The 23,886-nt window shown below is 50.0% G+C and overlaps 1 protein-coding gene and 1 long non-coding RNA gene across 2 annotated transcripts; one reads left to right on the forward strand and one right to left on the reverse strand.

Annotated features, from left to right (window-relative positions):
* Positions 1 to 1,334: 1,334 nt before the first annotated feature.
* Positions 1,335 to 8,710, reverse strand: LOC101912649 (ankyrin repeat domain-containing protein 40-like). The gene is given in 6 exon segments (XM_055796129.1): positions 1,335 to 4,133; positions 4,853 to 5,028; positions 5,588 to 5,802; positions 5,804 to 6,074; positions 7,554 to 7,702; positions 8,301 to 8,710. Coding segments are annotated over 6 exon segments (1,086 nt in total). The 5' UTR covers positions 8,432 to 8,710; the 3' UTR covers positions 1,335 to 3,989.
* A 929-nt stretch (positions 8,711 to 9,639) lies between these two features.
* Positions 9,640 to 10,409, forward strand: LOC129783895 (uncharacterized). The gene is made up of 2 exons (XR_008745987.1): positions 9,640 to 9,750; positions 10,257 to 10,409. It is a non-coding gene; the product is annotated as an uncharacterized LOC129783895 (long non-coding RNA).
* The last annotated feature ends 13,477 nt before the right edge of the window (positions 10,410 to 23,886 follow it).

A 23,886-nucleotide genomic window follows, 5' to 3' on the forward strand; every position in this document is an offset into this window, starting at 1 on the left:
TGAGCCTTCATAAAGCAGTTAAGACTTTTTACAGCATTATCAGAAAGATGCCCCTGCTGAGGCTGGCCGTCAGGCTGCTGTGTGGTGCACTGTGCTATCAGTTTGGCATATTAATCAACTGTAGGCAGCTGATAACAGCCAGGGTCTGCATGTTGGAACAGATACAAGGGAAGAGGGACGTGCCTTATGCTTTCTTGTAACGCTGTAGTGCAAACAGATGTGGTTCTTGTTGGAAGAGAACCGCGACGTGTACCAATCGACAGCAGAGACAGTAAAGTGTGCTTCTGTGCTGTAAGACACTGAATTGACATACTTTTTTTTTTTTTAAAAAAAAAAAAGCATTATCCTTCATATTGGCATTCAGGACTTGACTACACATGTAACTGGAGTCAGACACAGCCAAAGCACTATTGTAATGTGCTTGTTCTGATTTTGGTGTGCCTTCTATTGTCTGTTTGCAGGGAAGGTCTGCGCGCCGGTCCCTCTGGCACAGTGGAGCGCTGCCGGTGCGGTGAGGAGGGGTGCCACGTGCAGGCAGCCACGTTGCCTTTTTGACTTCTGTTGTTCTAAAGCAGACACCCATGCAGGGGCACAGGGGATTGAGACTAGGTGATGGAGTGGATTTGAATAACTTAAGAAAAATTAATGCAAGTGGGAGCAAGTAAAATTACAATTTAAGTTCTAATTATGGAAATGGCATGAACACCTATTACTTTAAAACTTGTGTAAGAGACACGATTCAGCTGCTGCCTGGATGTGCTGCTGCTTCCAGCAGCTAAAATATTTGTCTTGCAGCTCCTGAGGCATGTATATGTATAGTACGGTGTTTTCACGTCCTTATTTTGCAGGGGTATAAATGATAAAATGAGGTACCTTGCAATAAATTGGACTGGCGTTCAGCTTCTGACATGTCTGGTAGCAGAGTCTTTATTGCGTTGAAGATGAAGGAAGATACCTTCAAGAGCATAGGAAATGTTGTGCCTTTCTAGTAATTACCTTTAGATTTGGTTGTAACGAGCATCTCCACAACAAATTAATCTGTGTGAAAAGTATCACCTTCAGCACTTGAGCCCGAGATAAATACCATCTCTGATTTTGTAGGAAGACTAAGCGAAAAGCAAGTAGCTTATTTAAGTAAGTACCTCCTACGTGCTTTCTCCACACTGGCTTTGACAGCTTGACAGGCTTTTACTAGGTGTTAAAAATACACTGGCCCATGATTTTTCAAAGTTCTGTTAAAATTTTAAGAGCATCCTGTCCACTCTACAGTGCCACGTATCATCCCACACACACGCACCCATCCCCTATGCGTCAAAGAATCAAAGAGATGTAGGTACTTGAAACAACTGATGTACTTTAATATAAGTGAAGAGTAGCAATGTCAGTTCAGTACAAGTTTGTAGTGCAAACAAAAGTTGTCCTTGGAAGAACAGTAAGTTTTGTAAACTTAGTTTCAGTTGTCATACCAACGGTTTATTGTTCAAAGAAAAAAAAACCAACAAAAACCAGTTAACATAACTAGTGTGCCTTAGAGTTTATCAAACTGCATAAAACATACAAAAATATTTCTCTGAATGCATAGACTTACTGTTATTATTACAGTCAGATCATGATTAAAGTTTTAGTTGTATCATGTTAACAGTTATTCTTGGTAGAAGCTAGAGCAAATAAAGCTTTTTTTTTTTTAAAACCAGCTGCTCATGTAGCTGAATGTTCAGTAATTAGTGGAGGCAGTCTTTACACTGATTATTCCTAAACAAAGGAACTGAAAGGAAATTAAGATACTGTTAATTTTGAGACATTTAACGACTACTGTTTTTCAAACAGTTATTGCACATAATCTGAGCTAGCCTCCAAGCTATGCTGCAAAGATAAATAGAGAATTGTTAAAATCGAAACTCGCTTTCCTGTCCTACCAGAAAAACAAAGCGGGAGCCATAGTTAGGAAATTTTACTTCATACTGCGTGACACACAGTCTTGAGCTTACCAGGACTTGAATCAGGCTTTACAGAAGTCCAGCTCTGGAGAGAGAAGGGCCAGGACTGAGGGCGGGGAGTCAGCAGAGTTTAAGTCATGAGACGTTTATGGAGCAAGCGAGAAAGGATAATTATTCTGAATGCACTAAGCAAGAAGTTTAAGCCTAAATAACTTGGTGTAAATCCTGAACCCAGAATCTAGCGTCTCTTCTGCTGGCGGAAGGGGGTTCTCTGTCCTTCTGACGGGTTTGCTTGTACTGCCCTTGCTTGGAGGAGCCACCCCAAGGGTAAAGCAGCTGTGCTGCCTGCAGCTAAGCCAGGGCGGCAGCCACGCCGCTCCTGCCAGAACAAAGGCGTTGATTGTACTGCTTACAGTCTGAATGTCAACACCACAATCCAGATCAACAACAACTACTGTGCACAAATTCTGCTCTAGCGCAGCCTAGGAAAGCAGGAGGTGGAAGGAAAATCAATACTGTTGGGGTGGGAGAAGCAAGCAGCTCATGCCCAGAAAAAACAACTCCTTCACCTCTCCACCCACCTCCTCCGTACCTGGTTAAGGTTTTTGGTGCAAAGGTCATCATTGTCGGTTTTGGTACAAAAGAAAACAAAAAGCCTGCTGAGGTGTAACTTTGCAGACTACCCTGTTAACAGGAGAAGCTTCAGGTTGTTAGTAATACTCCAGCAACGCTGTGACTTAAATACTTTGCTTTAATGATGACTTTTGCCATTCATGAAACCACAGATTGACGTTGTGTTACCGACTTGCTTAAATGCAAGTTAAGCAGTCTGTAGCTTCACCAGAATCTGGGTTTTGTTCCCCAAAAAATCCACTGAAAACACCTGGAGGCATTCAGCCCTTTCAGTATTGATCTGGCCAAAACTTTGGACACTGTAAAAGTGATAGTAGACTCTGCAACATGTGAAGTTACAGGTTATTTCTTTGCTAATGGTATAGGTTTCCAGTTTAGTATGGCTAATTAAGAGCATGGTACGCTCCTTCCAGTTGTGATACCTCGAGTATACCGTTGTGCTTCTCCTGCTCCTCTCACAGCCGAAACTTAACCACACACCCTGCAACTGGTTAGTCAGGGTGGGCCGTAAAGAAAATAGTTCCCTGACTTAACTGCACCGACTTGTGGTGTGAGTAACGCATAGTCTCCTCGCACTGTCGGGAAAATAAATAAATGAAACTATGGCCACAGATCTGTAATACCTCCCAAGCTCCTGACACATAAGTGCGTTCTGTCGAAGGGCACTTTAGCTTGCTTTTGACTTAATTAAGGAGCAGTTAAGAGAGGCTTCCGTATTTTTTTTTTTTTGTGGAGGTGAAGGGATGCCATCACTTAAGTTACAATATTCTCATATGGGAAAGAAACAAAATACTTAAATACGGACACTCTTACTCCACTTATTTCCAGTCCAGTGCAAATTTTTCCTCTGTCACTTCAGAGCATTAAATACATCCAGCCCAAGCATGCAAGACAACCCCTCTTGGTAAGTCTTTGTGAAGAAGGGGCAAGAGTTTTAAGGATTTGAAAGTTTTACATCTTTAGATGGCAACTGTTCATTGTATGCCAGATACCCTCTGATATTTTAACTTAATCAGAAAGTTTAAAAAAATACCTATACACACACACACACCCCCCCCCATTTCCTGAATCCGTCTTCCATGAGTCTTATTTGGTCAAAGAGTGGGAGTACTCAACATACTTTTCGTATCGATAATTAAGTCTTTCCTGCCCTCTGTTGCCAAATACAACCAATAAACTTCATTTACATACACTGGAAGCATGTGATTTTAGTAGACAAATGAGGTATCCCTTATCTGAATACAGTATCAAGTAAAAAAATAAAAGCAAAGGGGATATTAAATACAAAAGATAAACTATTAGTTAAAATAGTAACCCTAACAATAACTTAAGGTTTTACACACACTTAATTCGCTGCCTTCAAAAGGCAGCAGCACATAATGACCAGGTTTTCATACCCCAGGTGCATCTAGAAGAGTCTCAGTATGTCAGCTTTGATGCTCTGCTGTTGTAGCACGGTCTCTCAGTCAAAGTTGATGCAGCATTTCTGAAAGGAGAGCTGTCACTTTTCACAAGGACTAATTCCAGCTCTTGGAAATCCTGAAGTCTGGCAACATCCTTGTCCTTTTAAAAAAAACCACACAGAACGACGCATTGCTTCTAAACATAACTGGTTATTATTATTCGTAATAATAGCTAAAGGAAGTAACACTAATTCCAGGGAGGTCACGCCCAATGATAGGAATAAATCATGAAAGAAAAAAACCCCTACCAGTATACACTTTCTCTTTCAAAGCGTGTTTGCTTCCCCCCCCTCCTCCTCGAGCTGTACACTTTTCCCTCCTTGAGCCTCATTAAGATGTGACTGTGTGTGTGCCCGTCACTTAACTAAGAGTCGTGACCAAATACATTTAATTTACAGGCCTTCAGAATAGGTATTTTGGAACAGAAGAGTACGTTCATTTGTTTGGTGCATCTTTAGACTATTCACATGCCAATTTGTGGGTTTTTCCTCTTACTATTTGTTCTTTTTAGGCAAGCAGCGAAGTAGTATATGGCAATTATGTTAAAAGCACACTGAAGCACTGTTTCTGATACATTTAAAAAAAAAAAGCTGTAAGTTTCATGTGGAAATACCCTGCCTGTTTTTGACAAAGATATTTTAAAGTTATGATGAAGTTGTAAGAAAAGTCCAACATCCTTTTGAATTTGTGAGCTTCAGTCAGTTTTTGGTTTTTTAACACCACTGCGTTTTGCCAACCTTTTTACAAAACCACCTTTCTGATGTCTGCAAGATATCTGCAAAATGCAAAGCCAGATTAAGCTCCGATTTCAATTCTTACCTTTCTTACTAGTGTGTTCGGTAATTTTCTGATCTTCTCTACTTGTTCTGGATTAACGCCCAGTTCACAGCAGCTCACTCTCAGCAGATCTCGATAGGTCAGTTCCTGTCTGTCCAGTTCAATTTCAATGAAGTCATTGTCTCTGAGGTTCTGGACTCTCACCTTAAGCACAAGTTCTGATTGAAAAAAAGATTTAAAGGGTTTTTTTCCTCAAAGAGAAAACAGGGTTTTTTTGAGAAAAAAACCCCAACAAACCAACCCAAACGTAACACTAAAGTAGTTACCATTATCTTTTGAATTCAGATTTTATAATACAATGCCTATTACCTCATTGAGAAATACCGTGCATTTAATAGAAGCTTCCACTTGAACAGCAGGAAACACACAGCGGAATCATTTTACAATGTTTAATCTGTCCAGTCACAAAGGCAAGTTGCTACAAACTACCAGAGATGCATTCGATGCTATATAATATGGTGCAGAATTCAAATGTTTATGTTGCTTGGACTGATCTTTCCATCGGTTTGCATATTACCATGTTTAAACTACAGTGGAACAGTTATTAGCAGAGCAGAAAAAGAAGTTCTGGGTGCTCTTGGCCAAAGAATGCAACATCTCTGCCCTCTATTCCACTTGAGTCTGGAAGTGGAGTGATTCTTTAACTTCATCTTTCACCCAGTAACAAAACCAGGGAACAGAATACGATGGAAGGACGGGGAAATTACACTTCATTACCTTGCATGTTATACGGGAAAGTTCCCGTAAAGAAAAAGGGCTGAAAGGCTGGCGCGGGACCAGTGGGCGAGCTGTCGGTTTGCAGAGGCACAGCCTGCTTGGATGCCGCTGGAGCGAGCAGCCCTGGGCCGTGGGGCAGGGGCGGCTGGCAGGCGGGGCCGTTGCGGAGCGCAGGAGGGGTGCCCTGTGGTGCTGCGCTGGCTGCTGACGGGGGTGGGCAGCTGTTCTGCAGCGTCTAGAGCGGGACCGTCGTCTGCGCTGTTGCATGATGTATGTGTGCATATGCTTTCAACCTGAGTTGCTGATGAACAAGGACTAGTTTCGCCCTGGGAAGCGGATGAGATGGAAGCACTTTCATTCTGGGATTCTGCCAAGCCGTCTGGAATGCCTTCTTCAGTGTAAACATAAGGGAATGCTGGGCTGGCCAAGTAGTTTGCAACAATTGGCAAATTTAAATCCTTCCTCTCTTGACATTCAGTTTCTTCCTCTGTTAATCAAGTTCAAAAATGGGGGGTAGGGGAGGGAGAGAGGGGAAAAAAAACCCCACGTTATCGGATTGATCTGTCTCATTTTGAATATAGTTCTATTGTGTCTTAAAACTACATCACATTCTGAGGATGGTACTAAGGTATGGTAAGCATCTAACACCTGGGAGGTAATTAGCTGCAAACCCAAAGAAAATGTCTACAAATTTCTACAATGTATTTTGTTTTTTGAAAGCAAAGTGGGGGGAAAAAATAACTGTTGATGGATACATAATTTCTAGCAGCATTAACCCAGCATTTTCAAAGGAACCGGTAGTTCTTCACTTAATCTCATTTGACATTGCTTTTAATAACACTGCTGTAAATGGCTTATTATGACCCATGCCAACAAATTAAACAGTATTTCTTCAGGTAAGTGACTTTAAATACCCAAGCCAACCCTCCTCTTGCTTAAAAGCACAGCAGTAAATGACATTCTCGCCAGACTGAGGATTACAGGACATTAATGCCAATGTCAAAGCAGTCCAGAAAGGTCTGCTCAATAGCACTACGCTCCCAGAATAAAAACCATTTAGGAGAATATAAGCGATACGTGTTTATCCCCCAGGAAACAGGAAAGCTTAACCAATGGAACAGCAAGGCAGCTACGAACAGAGTTCGTTCACATGCACTTGGACGGTTTAGATGTTAAAAAGAGACCATAAGTCATTTGCCATGAACTAAGTCCCAGAGATGAGCACCTTGCCCAAAATAAAACAAAAATGCTCAAAGAACATGCCATTCCTTCAGTTATCACTGTTGTAACCCTAGTCACAATTTAGCTGTAACTTCATTTAAGGTAACCGTGCACCGTTGATGTAAGAGCATATTGTAGAGAGCAATTTAAGTGCAATTAGCAGAAGCTAGAACATAATTTCCAAAGGTGAAACACTTAAAAACATTAACCTGCGGCACAGCACCTAGATGCTGATAGAAATAGGGACTGGCAGCGTTTGGGAGTGTCATATCCGACTAGGTTTGCTGTGTGCACGGGAAGTGTAAGATCAGAGAATTACAGGGCAAAAACAAACCACACTGCGATCGCAGTATAACAAAACGCTCAGAAGCCACTGCAGCTGAAACGCTGCGGTTCCGAGTGGATGGGTAAGATTTCTTACGGCTGGCCAGCAGTCATTGCACAGCTGGGCAAGCCTCCACCGGCAGCCCTCACACTGGCTTCTGCTGGGTGACAGCAAACGGGACTGCAGCAGCATGGTCCCCAACGTAGGCAGCTCTTCAGTTTCTTGGTGACACTGCTGGGAACGAATGGCCTTCCCACCGAAATCCCCGTTTGCCTGAGCACGAATTACGGTTATAAATCGGAGCTGTCTAACGAGACGGCCCAAGCCAAAGTTTTGCCAACACCTACTACCTCGGATAAAAGCACTAAAACCGCTTTAGCCTTTCGACCGAGAGCTCTAGGCGACTTCCAGGCACGGTACCTCCCAAAATGCTGCGGATGTCGGCGCGGGAGCTGAGCTGGGCGGCCCGCTGCCCCTCTGCCGTCAGGGCCCGCGGGTCCGCGCCGGCGCTCAGCAGGCAGCGCACCACGGCGGCCTGGTTCCGCTTGCAGGCCCAGTGCAGGCAGGTCCTGCGGGGAAGGGAGGGAAGGGCAGGGAGGGCAGCGGGGGGTGCGGGCTCCCGCCGTCCCGCAGCCCCGGCCCCCCCGCGCACCCCCGGCCCCGCGGGGGCGGCGGCCGCTGGGGGGCAAAGGTGGCTCCGTCGTTGGGGTCAGCGGCCGCGGGCTGGCAGCGACACCCGCCGGGGCCTGCACCGGGCACCGGGCCCCCCGCTGCGAGCGGCGGGGCTACCGCAAGGGCTGCGGGGCGCGGGCCCGGCTGCGGCTGGGATCCTCTTTAGCGCTAAACCTCGAGCCTCCCGGGATTAGCGCTTCTTTTTTTGTAACTAGGAAAGCTGAGAGGCACAACAGCGGCGGCCTCACGGCGGCTCCCCCCGCGCCTGGCCAGGGGTGCCCAGGGGAGGCCCCAGCCCAACCCCCGGTGCGGGGCCGGGCCCCCCGCAGCCCCCGGGCCCCCCGCAGCCCCCGGGCCCCCCGCAGCCCCCGGGCCCCCCGCAGCCCCCGGGCCAGCGCCCGTGTGTGACCCGCCTCCGCCCCGGCCCCGTAGCCCCGTAGCCCCGCAGCCCCCGGCCCGGCCGCCCGTGTGTGCCTCCCCCCCGCCGCTCCTCACCAGCCGTTGATCTCGTTGCGGGAGTTGATGTCCGCCCCCGCGCCCAGCAGCCGCCGCACCTCCGCCACGTCCCCCAGCGCCGCCGCCTCCCGCAGCCGCTCCTCCAGCTCCCGCGCCTCCGCGCCGCTCATCGCCGACACCGGGGCGCCGGGCACGGTCTCCCCGCTCCTCGGCCCGGCCGCGGCGGCCGCTGCAGCCCCACCCCGCCGCGGCGGGGCCGCCGGAGCCCGTCACGATGCGGCGAGGGGACGGCGGGCCGGGCGGCCTCCTTCAGCGCCGCGCCGCCGGGCCCTCTACGCCCCGCCGCCCGCCGCCCCGGCCCTCCGCGCCGCCCGGCGCCCTCACGGCCGCCGCCATCTTGTGCCCGGGGCCGGGGCGGGGTGCGGACCGCGCAGGGGCTGCCGCGGCCGGGGGCCTCCCGGGGGAGCGCCGGGGCGGGCCGGGCCGGGCCGGGCCGCGGGGGAGCCGGGCCGCGGGGCCCCGGCGGGGTGAAGCCGGCCAAGCCGAAGCGTCTCCTCCGCAGGGCCCTTCCCGCCCTGCCCGGCTGAACGGCCCGAGCGCTGCGCGGCGCCGGCGGGGACGCGGCCGCCTTCAGCCCTGCCCGCCCGGGCCAGGCTGCGGCCCCCAGGCCGGGCGCCTGGGGCTCAGCGGCCGCGGGCTGGCAGCGACACCCGCCGGGGCCTGCACCGGGCACTCCGGCCCCTGCCCTCCTACTCCCGGCCACGGCCCCGCTATTCCCAGCCCCGGCACCGCTGTCCTGGCCCCGGCATCCCGATTCCCAGCCACGGCACCCCCGATTCCCAGCCACGGCACCTCGATTCCCAGCACCAGCACCCCAATTCCCCGCCCTGCCCCCCCATTCCGCACCCCGGCACCCCGATTCCCTACCCTGGCACCCCAGTTCCCTACCCTGGCACCCCAATTCCCCGCCCTGGCACCCCCCATTCCTGGACCCAGCACCCCGATTTGCCACCCCAGCACCCTTATTCCCAGCCCCGGCACCCCAATTCCCCACCCCAGCACCCTTATTCCTGGCCCCAGCACCCTTATTCCCAGGCCTGGCACCCCATTCCCAGCCCCGGCACCCCAATTTCCAGCCCCCGCACCCCATTCCCAGCCCCAGCATCCCGATGCCTGGCCCTGGCACCCCATTCCCAGCCCTGGCCTCTGTGGCACTCAGCTCTTCAGTCACTGCAGCATGCATTGAGGAGCTCTCTGAACTCCCAGGTTTTGCTTCTATTTTGGCGTCAGTGTGCACTGCCGATGAGAAACTGCCACTAAGCTGGGGGTGGTTTTTCATCGCCTTTCTTCCATCGCTTACTTTTCTTAATAGCGACATTATTTTTAACCTACCATTTAATTTAGGACTTGGGTTGCCGTGTTCCTGCTATGGCGTTTGTGGCTGTTACCTGAAGACTGCCTGCAGCATTCATGTCCTAACGGTTCCCAGGTATCTATCAATGTCAATGATGCTTCAAAACATGGAAAAAAGAACAATAATCTTCTCTTCCTTTTCATCAGTTGGGAGAGGCTGAGGCCCAAAGGCTGGACCTTCCAGTTTCTCTGGCCCAGCATCCTGCCTTGTGAACGCGGGAGGGACACACACCAACAGCGGTGACATTTTTAATTGCCATGACAAAGGTTACACAGTGACTTGGTGGCATTTTTTTGACACCAGGTCACATGCTGTTGCAACAGGTTAAGCAAAAATTTGGCCCGGCTCGTATCGAAAGACACAACCAACTGTATGACACACAGCTGGACTTAGAGAAGGGTTTCAAACGCAACTTACCCAGTGACAACTGCAAATTTGGACCTCAGAGACCTGGAAGACCAGCCTTCAGCTGGCTGCTGCTGTGCCCTAAATCTTTTTATTTCACCTTGCTTCCTTTTCCAGTTAAAGTTGCTTTAAACGATCACACTTTATAACCCGTCATCCCTTTTGTCTGTTTTCAGCATCTGTGGCATCAAGTTGCTAAACAAGGACAAGGCACACAAACATGGGGACCTGGCGATACGTTCTAGGAAGCAGAGCGCTCTCTTGCACATCGTGAAAGCTTTAAATCGTGAAATACGGAAAAAAGTGAACGCGAGAAAGTGGCAAAATAACCTTTTCCCAAGTCATTTCTGATCTCTCTCACAAAAAGCTGTCAGGAGACGAGTGCAGCAATAGCCCTGAAGGCAGCTGCAGAGCCGAGCTCGTCAGTAGGACTGCACCGTGCCACTAGATGTCACGGTGGAACAGCAAGAGGAGCCCGAAGAGTGGCTTTATGCCTCTTGCTGTAATTGTAAAATGCCTTTAAATTTGTCTCAGCACATCCATAGTGTCTCCATACAGCTTTGATCCTGCGGATTTCAAAGCTCTGCGCAGTGCAAAGGGACATTATGCAATGTTTCAATAACAAGCGCAGGGAAGCCCCACACAGCGAGCTGATTTCTTTAGGGTTATGGGGCTTTTTTTTCTTTTCTTTTTTTTTTTTTTTTTTTCTTTTTTAATTCCCTTTACTTGAGCTCCTCTCCCAAGGCCACACCAGGGCTTTTAAGGACTCGAGGCCGGCAGGCGATGCACTGGGATGGTCTCTCTCACGCTCTCTCGGGATGAGTATCCTACTCTGCCGTGCTTGTGCCAAGCCCTGTTAAATGCAACCCGGGTTCACCATTGCTTAGTTACACAATGTACTTCTCCCCGGAGTCATAAGATTTCCTCCCGCAAGAAAGCCTGTGTAGAAGAGGATTAGCAGCCAGTTCACTTGACTCAAAACTCCCTGCTGCCGCCGTGAGCCTTCCTGCTCGTGCCCTGTGCGTGGAGCCTCAGACCCCCTCGCACGCGTTGCCCTCTCCCCGTTTATCGGCCCTCGGGCTGCACGCACCAAAACCGAGCAAAGCCAAGAAGATGTGCTTTCCCTGCTCCTTCCCTCTGCCATATGGCAGCTGGGTTTGTGCCCACGCTTGGCAAGCCCCCACCGTGCCCGTACCTGTGCAGGGCACACGTGCATCCGTCTCCCTACCGAGAGCAGCAGGGGCTGCGCGGGTGCGGATGCACGGAGGCAGGTGCCGGCAGAGGGTTGGCCATCACCTTTGGAAGCTGCTGGGAATCACGCCCGGCCCCGCGTGCTCGTGGCTGGGCTGCGCAAAAGCCAGCAGTCGCTTTGCCTCCCAAATGTGCCTGCTAAATGTCCTCGGCCTTCAGCAGAAACATGCTGAGCTCTGAGCCGCAGCGAGAGCGTGTGTTTGTGCAGAGCCCGGATCAGCGATATTTGGTTTTCTTTGTGATTTGCAGGTGCTCAGGGCTCCTTTTGCTTTCCCCACCCGAGGGGGAGCCAGATCCAGCACACAGCCCTGAGAGCCCGCCGGCATTGCTGGGAGCGCAGAGGCACGCCTGGCTGTTCCATGCTTGGACATCCTGCTGCTCCTTGGAGTATCCACAAGGGAGAGATGGGCCATTCTTTGTCCTCAGAGCTAGTTTTCCAGATTTTATTGGTTTAGTTTTAATATCTGTCTTTTTGCTAGTTTCCGACTGTGACTGAACCTCTGGGCTGGTTCTTTTCTCCTTTTTTGGAGAAACCACAGTCTGTCTGTTTGCTCTTTGCTCCCATTTTATTTTTTTTTAAGGCTTATGAAGTTTTTCACTCCCTTGGCATTTCAGGTTTCATTCCTCCTTGACTCCTTTAACCAAGTTCTCAGTCATTAAAATTAATATTAAACATCTTTTCAAAGGCTCAGTTCCCAGTCACACAGTGATACAGCTGTACAATCATATTTGAAACGCCCCATCTCCACCTAACCCACCAAAATAATGTTTCTGGCAATTTCAACCGGTGCTGCACCTTTGTAAAGGGTATTAGAAATAAGGTTTAGGGATAGTCAGAAATCTTAAATGTTACAGTTAATGTGCATACACACACACACACACACACACACAGATTTAAAGCCGTTATGGCGTTAAGGCTCAGAGAATTGGCAGGACTGGTGGAGAATAAAGATGGAAAGAATTAAAAGTCAAGCCCGATATTCACCTAGATTTAAACGAATTTAGGCCGCTACTTTGGGCCTTCCAGCAAGTGTTTGAATGCAGAGAGACAATTTCAGAGGAGGAAGTCAAAGTCACATGGGAGAAGCCGTTCGTATTACATCAGGTTTTGTGCTGGCCCCTTGAAAGTCCCTGTGTGAGAGTTTTAGGTGAATTAGGTTAAATCCGAAGCTCTGCATTATCGAGTCTGAGCCTGCGTCACCCAACGCTCGCTTCATGCCCATGGGAAGAACCATGCAGCACAGAGGCTGATTCATCTTATCCTGGGGCAGGTGTCTAAGAATAGCGCAGACAAATCATCCTCTGGAGATGACTATTGTGTTCTACCTACTGTCAAAGGAGCCAAAGGTAACGAGCTGTGAACCCAATAATTTCCAGCTGTCTAGTGTCAGGCAAGATGAGCACCTGAGGCAGGGTGGCTGGGGCCCTGCCTTTAGCTTCTCTATTCTTGAAGAGATAAATAAACCCTTTCAGTGAATTGCGAAGTTGCAGGGAACTCACCGACCATCTTTCTTTTCACCTTAAATCATGGCTCTTTTCACCAAATTGCCAGGCAGGAATCGCCACGCCAACGGTGGTACGGAGGGCTGGGATTTCGGACAGGTCTTAGCCACCCGGCGCATCCCTGAAGCACAGTGCAGCCAGCTACTCCGTGGGTTTTCAGCCCTGCTGAGCATCCAGCAGGGGCTCGAGGGGAAGCTGAGTGCCTAAGAAAGATTTTTCAGCACGTGTGAGCGCATACACATGCACACAGATGCACAGGCCTGCAGCAGGGAGGGAAATGTGACGGCAGGGGTTGGAAAATGGCATTGATATTTGAGGGAATGGTTATCTGCAGGGCAAGGATCTGCTCAGGCAGCCAAATCCCTTTAGAAATCAGGCACGGTGTGCGAGAGATTTTTTTCCCCCCCCATTTGTTAATTTAATGTTGTTCCTATTTGTAGGACAAATAATTTCTGAAGAAACAAGTCAGAAAACTGGAACCTGAAGGGGGTGGTACATCAGCTCAGGGACTCGTGGTTAAGAAGTCCGGTAGATTTTGATAACAACTGGAAATTGTTCAGTGGATTAGTGTCTAAAGCCAGTTTGGCTTCAAGTAATGACAAGCCTGGGCTGCAGTGCTGTGGATCCAAACTTCTCCCACTAAGGGTTGGTGGTGCTTGTGTTGCAGTTGTGGGCATGAGCCCAGTCCCCTCTGAGCTAAGGGATGTCCTAACCCGGAGAGCTGAGCAGGCGAGGGGCCGCCTTCACTTTTTCTGCAGACATCTGGCTGCGTTCCTCTCTGCCTGTGCCTGCAGTCCCTCGCTTTGCTCTCCCAAGCCATGAAACAGGCTCATCCTGGGGCAGGGGGCAGATGTATGTAGCTGCCCAACTCCTGCACCGGGCCATGTCCTATCCTAGATGTTTGGAGCCAAAAGGCTTCTGTGGATCTGGCTGCCTCCTGCAGGAAGCACACACACTGTTAACAAGAGGATGGAGGTGGTTTACCTGCATGCCTGAGGAAAAAAACCAAACTGGTTTGCTTAGACAAAGTCTGCATTTGTTTCTGCATGGCTTTTTGCTTTAGAAGAGGCTGGCCCCATGCAGGAGACCAGATCAAGGTCTCTGGATTCTCCTTCGGTTGTGTTTTGGCCACCAAGGAGAAAGCTGCAGATCATAACCGGTTACACTTAGGGGCTATGCCCTGTGCACTCCTCAAGGTCCTGAGACGTGGCCAGCCGATTAGAAACTCTCCATTGACTTGCTTGGGCTTTCAACCAGACGCTATACAAATCAACAGAGTAATTAGCAAAGCTGTAACTAAAGAGGTCTCCATGGAGATTGACAGCATCACCTCCCAGCTGGTACATTCTCTGCCTCCTATTCTAAATTTGTTCTCGCTGTCTTCCTGGCTCTAATCCATAAGGTTAGCTAAATCTTCCAACATTTGTGATACATCAAAGCAGTGGAGAGGACAAAGGCAGTTGGGAGGGGGCAGAGGAAGAAATAACCCGGTGCCTGAAGGCAAGCAACAGAAACTGTTCAGACATATATAGTCAGAGTTTTGAGAATGGGATTAAGCAGAACAGCACCTCTGCCTGCCTGTCACTTGCAAATTCTTGCTAATACTTTAGGAGCTTATTGGAGGTCAGCACCAAACACCCAAACAGACTAATCTGTATTATAGACACATAATCAAAGTCACAAGGTTTTACATAATATATATTGGTGACACAAGAGGTGTTTGTTCGAATAATTTTGTCATCAAGATTAGGGGCCATGAAAGCCTCTACTGTGCACTAACCTGGTTTTCTATGGCCATGGGTACGCCAGATTCCTCAAAGAAACCAAGAAGGAGCTGAGAAAGTACAACCCAAGTGTATGTTCTGAAACAGTAACAGTATTAGGTTTCTAACCATGGCAAAGTTAAAAAAAAGCCCGGCGTGTGTGAGCTAGAAAGAGTTGTGCTTAGGCTGCAGCTTAAGACATGCACACAAATGGCTGTAGAGACCATTTTTGTGTTCATTATTTTTTTTTCCAGACAGTTTTGGGGTTGCAGCAAATCACACCTCGCACTCACACATCACTTCTGCGGCAACGGCAAGAAGCAGGGACAGGGATTTAAAAGACAAACTGATGACACCTGACCCACTTCTGAGCTTCACAGTCGCCTTCAGAGAGGTGGAAGCTGTGGCACGGAGGGAGTAAGTGCTCTAGGTGCACAGAGTAAGTCAGTGGCAGAGACAGGAACAAGTCCAGTGTCGATAACAATTCCGTATCAACAAATCTAATTGATTATGAAAGGAAAACAGTTTATGGAAATGTTTGGAAATGCATGGAAAAGTCTGATTTTCCACCCTGCATAGAGCTTTGTAGCCGTGGTGTTACAGAAACACAAAAGAAAAACTTGTAAAATTGCAAAAGAGACAAAAGAAAAATGAATTTGAGACCATTTCCTCTGCGATGGGAAGAGACAAAGTCTCAGCTCAAGCCATGGGTTGCAGAGATGATGTAAAGATTTCCCAGGCACGTGGGCCAGCTTGTTCTCATGGCTGAGGACAGCAAAGCCAAAGGTTTTGTGGAGGTACCCCAAATCCTCCTGTCCCACTGCAGGGGTTCACCCCACCAAACCAAAGTGCCTAATTAAGAATCCCATTGCCCTAAACTTCCCCGCAGTCAATGGAGGAGAGAGCAAGAGCGATGCCAGCCAGACATCTGCAGAAGAGAAAGCAGAGCTTGGGAGGGCTGAATTGTCCTCTAGATTTGCCACAATTCACATGCTGCTACCATGTGAACCCAGGGCTAAAATCACTCCGGCAGCTTTTCCAGGACTCCTGAAAGCTCCTTTGTGGAAGCAGAACTGACTGAACTGGCCTTCAGGTCAGGAAAAATCAAGCACTGGGTGGGATTTCCAAGAGTGTTTGGCTGTAACCTCACCCCGCTCTCCTTTGAAGTCAGCAGAATATTTACCATCGACTTCAATCGGAGAAAAATCAGGCCATTACAGAGCATGTTTGAAACGCTCGCCTCTAACGATGCTCCAATTCCTTTGTACCTCCCTGCTCAAAGGCAGCCTGCTGCGTCTGTCATTAAAACACAATCCTAGCAATTGGGTAGATAACGCAATGAGCCCAATGTGCGGGCCCTAGAGGCGCAGGAAAATTGTAACGATTAAACCACGTGAATCTCTTAAACGTTACCTACAATCACTCTGCCAGCCACCATCACGTCAGGCAATCAAGGACCAGTTATCTTCAAAACTGCCGTGGAAAGTGCTGCAGCTCGGCGAACCCTGCCACGATGTTGGCTGCGGGTGGACTTTTCACGCTGCAAACAATAAAAGATCAAAATACAAATGGATGTTGCAGTAGATGAAATCAGAAAGAGCGACGATGAAAAAAAAAAAAAAGCCATTAAATGCAGGCAAGCATCTCATTGCCAGGGCAGGAGGGACTGCATGGCTGCTCTAAGGATCAGTAGAAGGAGATCGTCAAGGCTTTGCAGGCATCACTGGTAGCCCGAGCCTGTGTTCAGATCCGCTGCCCAGCGAACGCCAGGAGAGGAGCACCCTGCTTATACCAGATCCGTGTTTATCCCCTTTGGGCATCCTGAGTAACGGTGTCAGCGGCCCAGAAGAGATTTACTAACTCTTCCTGATGGCCATCGTCTGGGTTCAAGCAATGCAGAGTGTGTGATGCCTTGCGTCTGGTGGTAAAAGAGCCCACGGGGCAAACTGAAACAAAATAGTTCCCCTCTTGGAAAGGCTGTTACGGTGCCCAACTTACCAGGTCAGGGACTGCTCCTGGCAGAGGTGATGCTCTGAGCACGGTCAGAGGGTGCGCTGCATGACAGCCAGGACCGCTAACAGCCAGCAGAGCCAAGCAAAGGCAGTAACTCTTCAGTTAAAAAGAATTTTGTCCTAATTTAGATTTAAATTCCAAGAAGAGAGAATTGACGCTAAAAGGATTTCATGATATTTGCAGAAATAGTTCTATTTTGTGAAAATTAATTATTGTTTATAGCAAAGTTTTGGATACCAAATCCTCAGAGGAGCTTTGGGACTTCCAGGTTGTCTGGAGAAGCCAATACTTGTTGCCTGCTGAAAAGCCCAGTCTCTGGGAGCTGCTCTGCATCTCCTGGAGAGGCTCCCAGCCGCCACGAGGACCTCCAGACTCAGTGAAGTCTCACAGCGAAGCACAAACCCAGGCAAATCTGCAGCAGTTTTATCTCCCTTTAGAAACTCTCAGCTCAGACCTCATCCGCTGAAAGGTTCGTAACTTTCTAAAAGGATCAGCACAGAGTGACAGTGCGATGGTACCTTCATGCTGGAGTCACAGGGAATTAAAGCTTACGGCACAAACCGGGAGAAACTCGGGGGTTTGGAGAAAGATGACAGCTGGGGGGGGGAGGGTTAAATACATCAGCACAGCAGGTTAAACCTAACTTTTTATATAAGTTGAAACACATCACAAACAAAAGCGACGTGACATTTCTATACTGAACTAGCTCCTCGAGAAGCAAACGGTGCCGGTGGGGTGGGGGGCAGGGGCTCGGGACTCCAGCCTTGCCATGGCTGTTGCTGTGTGATACTCAACCAGCAAGTTCCTCCCAGCTTTAAATTCCTAAAAGTAAATAAGGGAGGTTAAATTAGGGTCATTTGCAGACTGAAGTGAATCTGTGCAATGGGTTTAATAATATTCATTAGCCTCCTACGTGTGGAACTAAATTAACTCCTGTTCCTGGAGAAACATCGCCGGCTCTGGTGGAAGATGGGCTGAGCATGCACCAGGCCAGCATCTCACTTTTATTCTGAGCTTTCCTTCAAATCAAGCTGGAACCAAGCAGAAAACCCCAAAATCATACACAACAACAACAAACGTACCAGTTCAACGCTGAGGTTTGCGTGACATAGCTGCAGCGGGCTGCAGGGCATGCAAACACCTCTGTTTGCACGCCACAGGTTTGTGCTGGACTTTCCCACGGTGCTGTTACTCCAGCTAGCCACGGAACTAGCACTAGCTACTAAAACCTGTAGCAAAGCGAGGTGCTTGGGCCTCTCCGCTGCAGCCACACATTGGTGTGGTGTGCTATGGGTTCCCCCATGCTCAGGAGGTGACACTGGCCCTGGCTGGCCATGCAAGGAGGTGACAGAGAGGGCCTAATGTGGAAAGCACTGGCCCTGCAGTGGTGCCACCATGGCTGTGACTTCTGCCTCTTGTCTTTCCAGGTGGCATTGCAGAGCACGTTTCTTTAACTCAAAGCGTAACTGCTGGATGGAGCGAGGCTCGCTCCACGTGGAGGGTGCCAGAGGACAGGGCTGGAAGGGACCTTGGGCAGTGCCTTGGACCCTCCAGCTCTGAGGCCAGGCAAACTCATCTCCCACGTTTGACATCTGCAATCTTAACAATCTAAAGCTCCGTGGCTTCCCCAAATTATCTACAGGGTACCGAAGGCTTTGCCACTGAAAAAGAGACAGACAGAGGCCAGCGAAAGGCAAGGTTCTGAGCCCAGCTTTCCCCATATCTCACTGATAACTGGTTGATTATCTTCCATTGTACCCTCTTTGCCTCTCGCTGTGCCGTTTCAGACAGAATAAACCTGGCAATAATGAACCATCATCAAACTGGCAATTGCTTCCTGCCCAGCTTACGTTAGCAGGGAAAGAGAAAGCAAATGATGATTAGTCGCATGTCTGCACTCAAAGATAAAACCCCTGAGCAGAAGCCATCTGCCGAGGCATAAAATAATAATTCTGGCGCTAGCCATGTCTGAGTGCAATGCCATCAGCCCTCGCTGAAACACGATGTAACGCCGGCCTAATGCTGAGTTCTAGCAGGTGGCCCATAACCCTGTAATAAACTCCGTGACATTATTGATTTTTTCCCTCCCAAACTGAGCCCTTTGTCTAACTACATTAACTTCTGCTTACTGAGCATCTGCGCGTGAGGCAGAATGCACACGGCCAGCAGCTCGTTTGGGTGAGCGATCACTGCTCTAAACGTGCCCCCGGTTCCCCCTGCCCGTCCGTAGGCGCCGTTATCTGCTCAGATGGGCTATTGCAGAAGTCAAAACCAGCACTTGCTAGTTACTGGTGCTTATGGGGAACCCTGACAAAAAAAAATCTTAACTAGGGGGAAACTGAAATATGCTTCCACTGCTAATGACGCAGACGAGCAGCCCTGAAAACAGGACCCAGACGCACGATCGGCGCTGCAGCCCTCCGTCGGACCGGCCCCGGCTCCCACACGTGTGCTTCCCACGCACGGGGCCAGCACAGCAGCCTCTGTCTTTGCTTTGATGTTGGGAGGTGCATCACACGGTGCCAAAAATCCTCCTCGCTCGGCCAACCTCATGGCCAGCGGGAGATGTGCAGTCTTCCAAGGGATGTGGGAAGGCATGGCGGCTGGGCTCCCTGGCCATCCCGAGGTTGGCGGGAGCGGGGCATCGCTCAAAGGGGAAGATCTGGCCCTTTGCAGCCCAAAGCAAGCTGAAGCCAAGGTCTCTGGCTTTATCTGGATTTCTGTGTGGGTTTTGAAGCAGTGTTACTGCTTGATGCAAGCAGTTGGCAGCTGTGCTCCAAAAGGGATCTGGCAGCGATGTTCCCTCTCCAACGCCTGGCTACCAGCTTGAAGTGCAATAAGCTTTACATACAGGCTGGAGCATCGCTACTTTCTACATGAGACAGAGGGGGGAGTTTTAAAGTACTTTTCTGCTCAGGCATTACATTTTCATCTGTGCACGGACCAGGGGCCACCCAAGGAGCGTGAATGATGATGGTGGGGCTGAAGGAGAGCATGTCCTGGGGGCCGCCTGCGCGACCAGGGTCCCCGCGGGCAGGGCGGATTTTGGTGCCCGTTTTGGAGGAAAGGGCCGATCGCTTGGGTGCAGGGGGTGGGTGCCATGTCCTGCTGTGCCCCTCTGCCCTGCCTGGAGGAGGAGGGAGGCCCCAAGGACCAGAGTCTTTGCTTTAAGCTAAGCTTCAAGCCAGAAGCTGTCCCGCAGAGGCACGCAGGTCCAACCTGCAGCCCCTGGGCCTGCTCCCCCCGGGTGGGTGCTGTGGGTGCCCATTGCACCCCCAGCACAGGCTGCCGCCCTCCTGCCGGGGCTCCCGATGCCGCAGCCGGCAGGGATGGATCACCGCCCCGCCTGAGGAGAGGGTGGCTTGTGTTTCTGTTGGCAAACCCGGCTGTGAGCGGCACCAGGACCAGGCAGCACGAGAGGCCGGGTCTGGAAGGGCCCCTTTGCCAAGGCAGAGGTCGATGGGCGATGGGAGGTTTCACATCTCAGGGTGACAGGTCCTGCCAAGAGCCCTTCCACAGGAAAACGGCCAATCAATCCACCATCGCTGAGTAACTCCAGAGGAGGATTGCTCGTTTTGCCTAATCACCAGTTTGATGTTCCTTTAAGGGTGGTTTAAGAAAAAACCCGACACAATTATACATTCCTGTGCATCAGAGAATCTCGTTTCGCTCCTCAGTTAGAAAGGGTCGTGCCAAACACTGGGTCAAGAATTGGTGCCTCAGAGGAGGACAGGGACATCCCATAGGAACTTGGCAAGAAGGGCAAAGGAATTATCATTTACAAAAACCAGCAACAATTAAGCCAATTCTAGATCAACAACTCTAACCAAGACCCTGGGCATCCCAGGAGGGCTTTTCAGGACACCGGGGTGGTGACAGACAGGTGTCTGTGGAGCACAGGCTGCTCAGAGACCGCATGTCCCCACTGCCAGGAGCGGATCTGGGATGTTGCTTTGTGCCATCAGGGCTCAGGTTTGTCCATCTGGGATCCAGAGAAAGTTGATCCCAGCTCCCATCCAGCAGACTCAGATCAGCACTTTGATCAGAAAGGGGGATTTTGGAGGAGTAGTGGGGTTTCTTCTAAGGCTTCAACTCATTTGGGAATATCGTTATGGCATCAGTATCTGACACGGATTAGACAAGATAAGCTGTAAATTTGGCATTCACGATAGATTTGTTCATAAAAATGGAGAATAAGGATTATTTATTTTCTTATATTAAATAATAATAATATAAAAAACAACACCTGTCCGGTGCTTTGTAAACAAGAAAGAACAGAAAAACCATGCCCAGGGACCTTGACAAAGACCCCGATTCACAGCTGGCGTTAGCTGTGTTCTGGAGTACCCAGTCAGATCCATTGAGGTCAGTGGAATTAAACTAATTTAAACCAGACGAGAAAACAGCTCTCAATGAAACCCGGGAGATCCTGAGTGCATGAGGCAGAGCTTGGCTGGCCGTGCTGGGACAACCAGTGTCCCCGAGCCAAGCCGGGGCAGCCTGCATAGTGGTATCCCCTCCTGGATGTGCTCCTTAGGTTGGGAAACAGCATGTCTGGGATGTCCTGGCAGGGATGGGGCAGCTGTCGAGGGTTATTCAGAGCCCTCACTGCCCCCCCCGACCTCAGGAGCTGCCTGCCCACATTCACGGGGAGATTTATGGCGCTGTTTTCCTCTCCCGGTTGTGTTCAAGCAGCCAAGGGACTGATCCTTCATGGGGCTGAGCACTCGCTGTTCCTAGAGCGATGGGAGTCAGAGTGTCTGTCCCGTTTCCATTGGATTAGGCCAGGATTTGATTCCCTAAGAGGCTTCCTCTGCAGAAGTTTTGCTGGAAGAGTGATTTCTTAGTTAACATGGGGTTTCTGTGCCTCATTTAAGATGTTAGTACAGTGACCCAACAAAACCGTAACTCTCATTAATGATAACTTCTCTGCCCTTTTTCCCAAGCTCCTATGGGATGTCCTTGCCCCTCTCCGTTGTGCCAAGCACCGGCCCAATATTTGGAATGACAGTGCGTCAAATCCAGCCGCTCGAATGGCATTTCCTTGGATGACCCTGCTGACCTGCAACAGCGACACAATTAAACCACGAGTCACACGTCCCCTGCAACTGCTCCTTCAGCTGGACTCGTTCGTCTGTCACCCCGAGTGCCACCGTCCTGGCTGTCACACACTGAACGTGACACCTGGGAGCCGAAAGCAGAGCGCTGCGCTGGGACTCACCTGTCCCTTGGGAATATCCCCCTGGATGGAGGAGGACGCAGCAAAGCAGAGGACCGCTCCGTCTGCCTGAGGCAAACCAGGGTCTGACTCTTCAGAGCCCCCCTCTGCTCCTCCGCAGCTGAAATGTGCCTCTGGGCGAGGGATCCTTTGTCGGGGTGTGTGTGTGTGTGTGTGGAAATAAGACAGTATTATTTTTTCCTCCCTGGAAGGGAATCCCACCTTGGGTGGATCCACACTGGTGGGCCTCTCACTCAATGCACCCAAAGCTTGCGAGGAGGTGGCTTTCTGGCACCAGGAGAGGAGATGGAGGCTGCAAGAGCACTGTGGACCCACCCCTCCTTACCTCTCGTCCAGCGGGGAAGGGGGAAAAACACTCCCAAAAGACTCAAGATGACAGGGAAAAATGACATCCACGGCCACACAGTGGCAATGCCATGGACCCAGGGCAAATTCCCTGCATGTTGAGCGGCTGTTGGGGTCATCACAGCAGCTCCTGCCGTGCCCAGGATACCTGCAGTCTTCGAGACCTCCATACAGCGGGTTTCAAAGCTTATCTGCAGTCAGTTTTACAATATAAAGTGTCTTTGTTTAGTCAACAGAACCACTAATACATGTGATTTTGTTGTTAATAGAGCTGTAAGAATTTTAAGTACCTCTTGGGAATGTGTCATTTTTGGTTGGCTTTTTTAGGCATCACAGGGTGCTGCGTTTGTCTTTGTAAACAAGTATTGAATAAAACATTTTGCGCACAGCCGCACTTTGTACAAGTGTCATGCAGGTTTCTAAAGTTTCAGAGAGAATAAATCAACGGCAAACTGCTGCCTGGCGGTTGACTTCGCTCCTTATAAATAGCTAATTTGGACAACTTCTCTCTGCACGTCCTATGAAATTCAAATACTCTGCATATCGTTAATGCGGTCACACAAATGGAAATGCCTAGAGCCTCTTTTATAAGCCTGGGTTGCCACAGAAATGCCAGAGCTGAGGGCAGGTTGGCTCCAGGTTGCTCTCCCCTCCTTCCAGAGGTGATCCTTGGGGAACACCAGCAGGTCACCGCGCTCCGCCGCCTTGCCCCGCTGGAGGAGCAGGAGCCCTGTGGCCTGGGGCATTGCTTGTACGGGGGCCCAGTTTGCTGCTGGTTTTACTGGTTGGCAGCTATCATCACTCGGGGGAGAATCAGGCCCAGACTCAGCCATGAGAAACAACCCGGGTTTAATAAACCCAACAGAAGAACTTTACTCAAGCAAGGGCGGATTGCGCCCGGGTCTGTGGGCTTTGGAACGCCCAGCGCTGGGCACCGGGCAGATGCACGAGCACCCTCCCCCCCCCGGCGTGCAGCACTGCCGGTCCGGCCCTGCTGAGCCCCCACGTGGGATACAAACTCACCTGGTCCTCCCAGGAGGCGCTGAGCACCATGCAGGATCCATCCAAGCCAGCCCAGCACTCAGCCCAAAGGCTCCAATCCTGGAAGGTGCTGAGCAACTCTGACTTCTGCCACTCGTCTCTGGATTTTGGCATGTGTTCAGCATGAGCAGGATCAGCCCCTTGCTGTAATAATCAGGGAACGAGGAACTCAGCTTGACTGAATTTCCCCCCTGCCCCCCAATGCAAAAATGCTGTACATTCCTTTATGCAGGTTTCCATAGAGTTGAACTTCTACTATTTTTTTGTTGTCGCTGTTAAAGGGGTCAGCCATGCACTGTACAATGGGATCTGGCTGTCAGGAAATGTGGAGGAATTCAGGGACACTTTTCACGTCTCGCTGGTGGGTTGGAGGGCAGCATTAGACCCGGCATCCGGGAAATCTCCCCACCAAAGAGAAGAAAAAAGCCCGGAGGAGCCCCGGGAGAAGCTGTGAAGACATACTGCTTTGTCTGTCCTAAGTTTAAAGCGGTTGTTTCTTCCCTCCTGCCTTTGTTAAAATATGATATTCTAGCTTTAATTGCTTCAATCCTATTACTCGTTCCTTTTAGCAAGTGATTGTGTAGCCCCTCGCCGTGGGGAAATCCCCTGACCGCGGGTCCGTGGTATTTAGACAAGTACTCTTTCAGAAGT

Source organism: Falco peregrinus, chromosome 2 (assembly GCF_023634155.1).
Source record: "Falco peregrinus isolate bFalPer1 chromosome 2, bFalPer1.pri, whole genome shotgun sequence".
Lineage (NCBI taxonomy): Eukaryota > Metazoa > Chordata > Aves > Falconiformes > Falconidae > Falco > Falco peregrinus.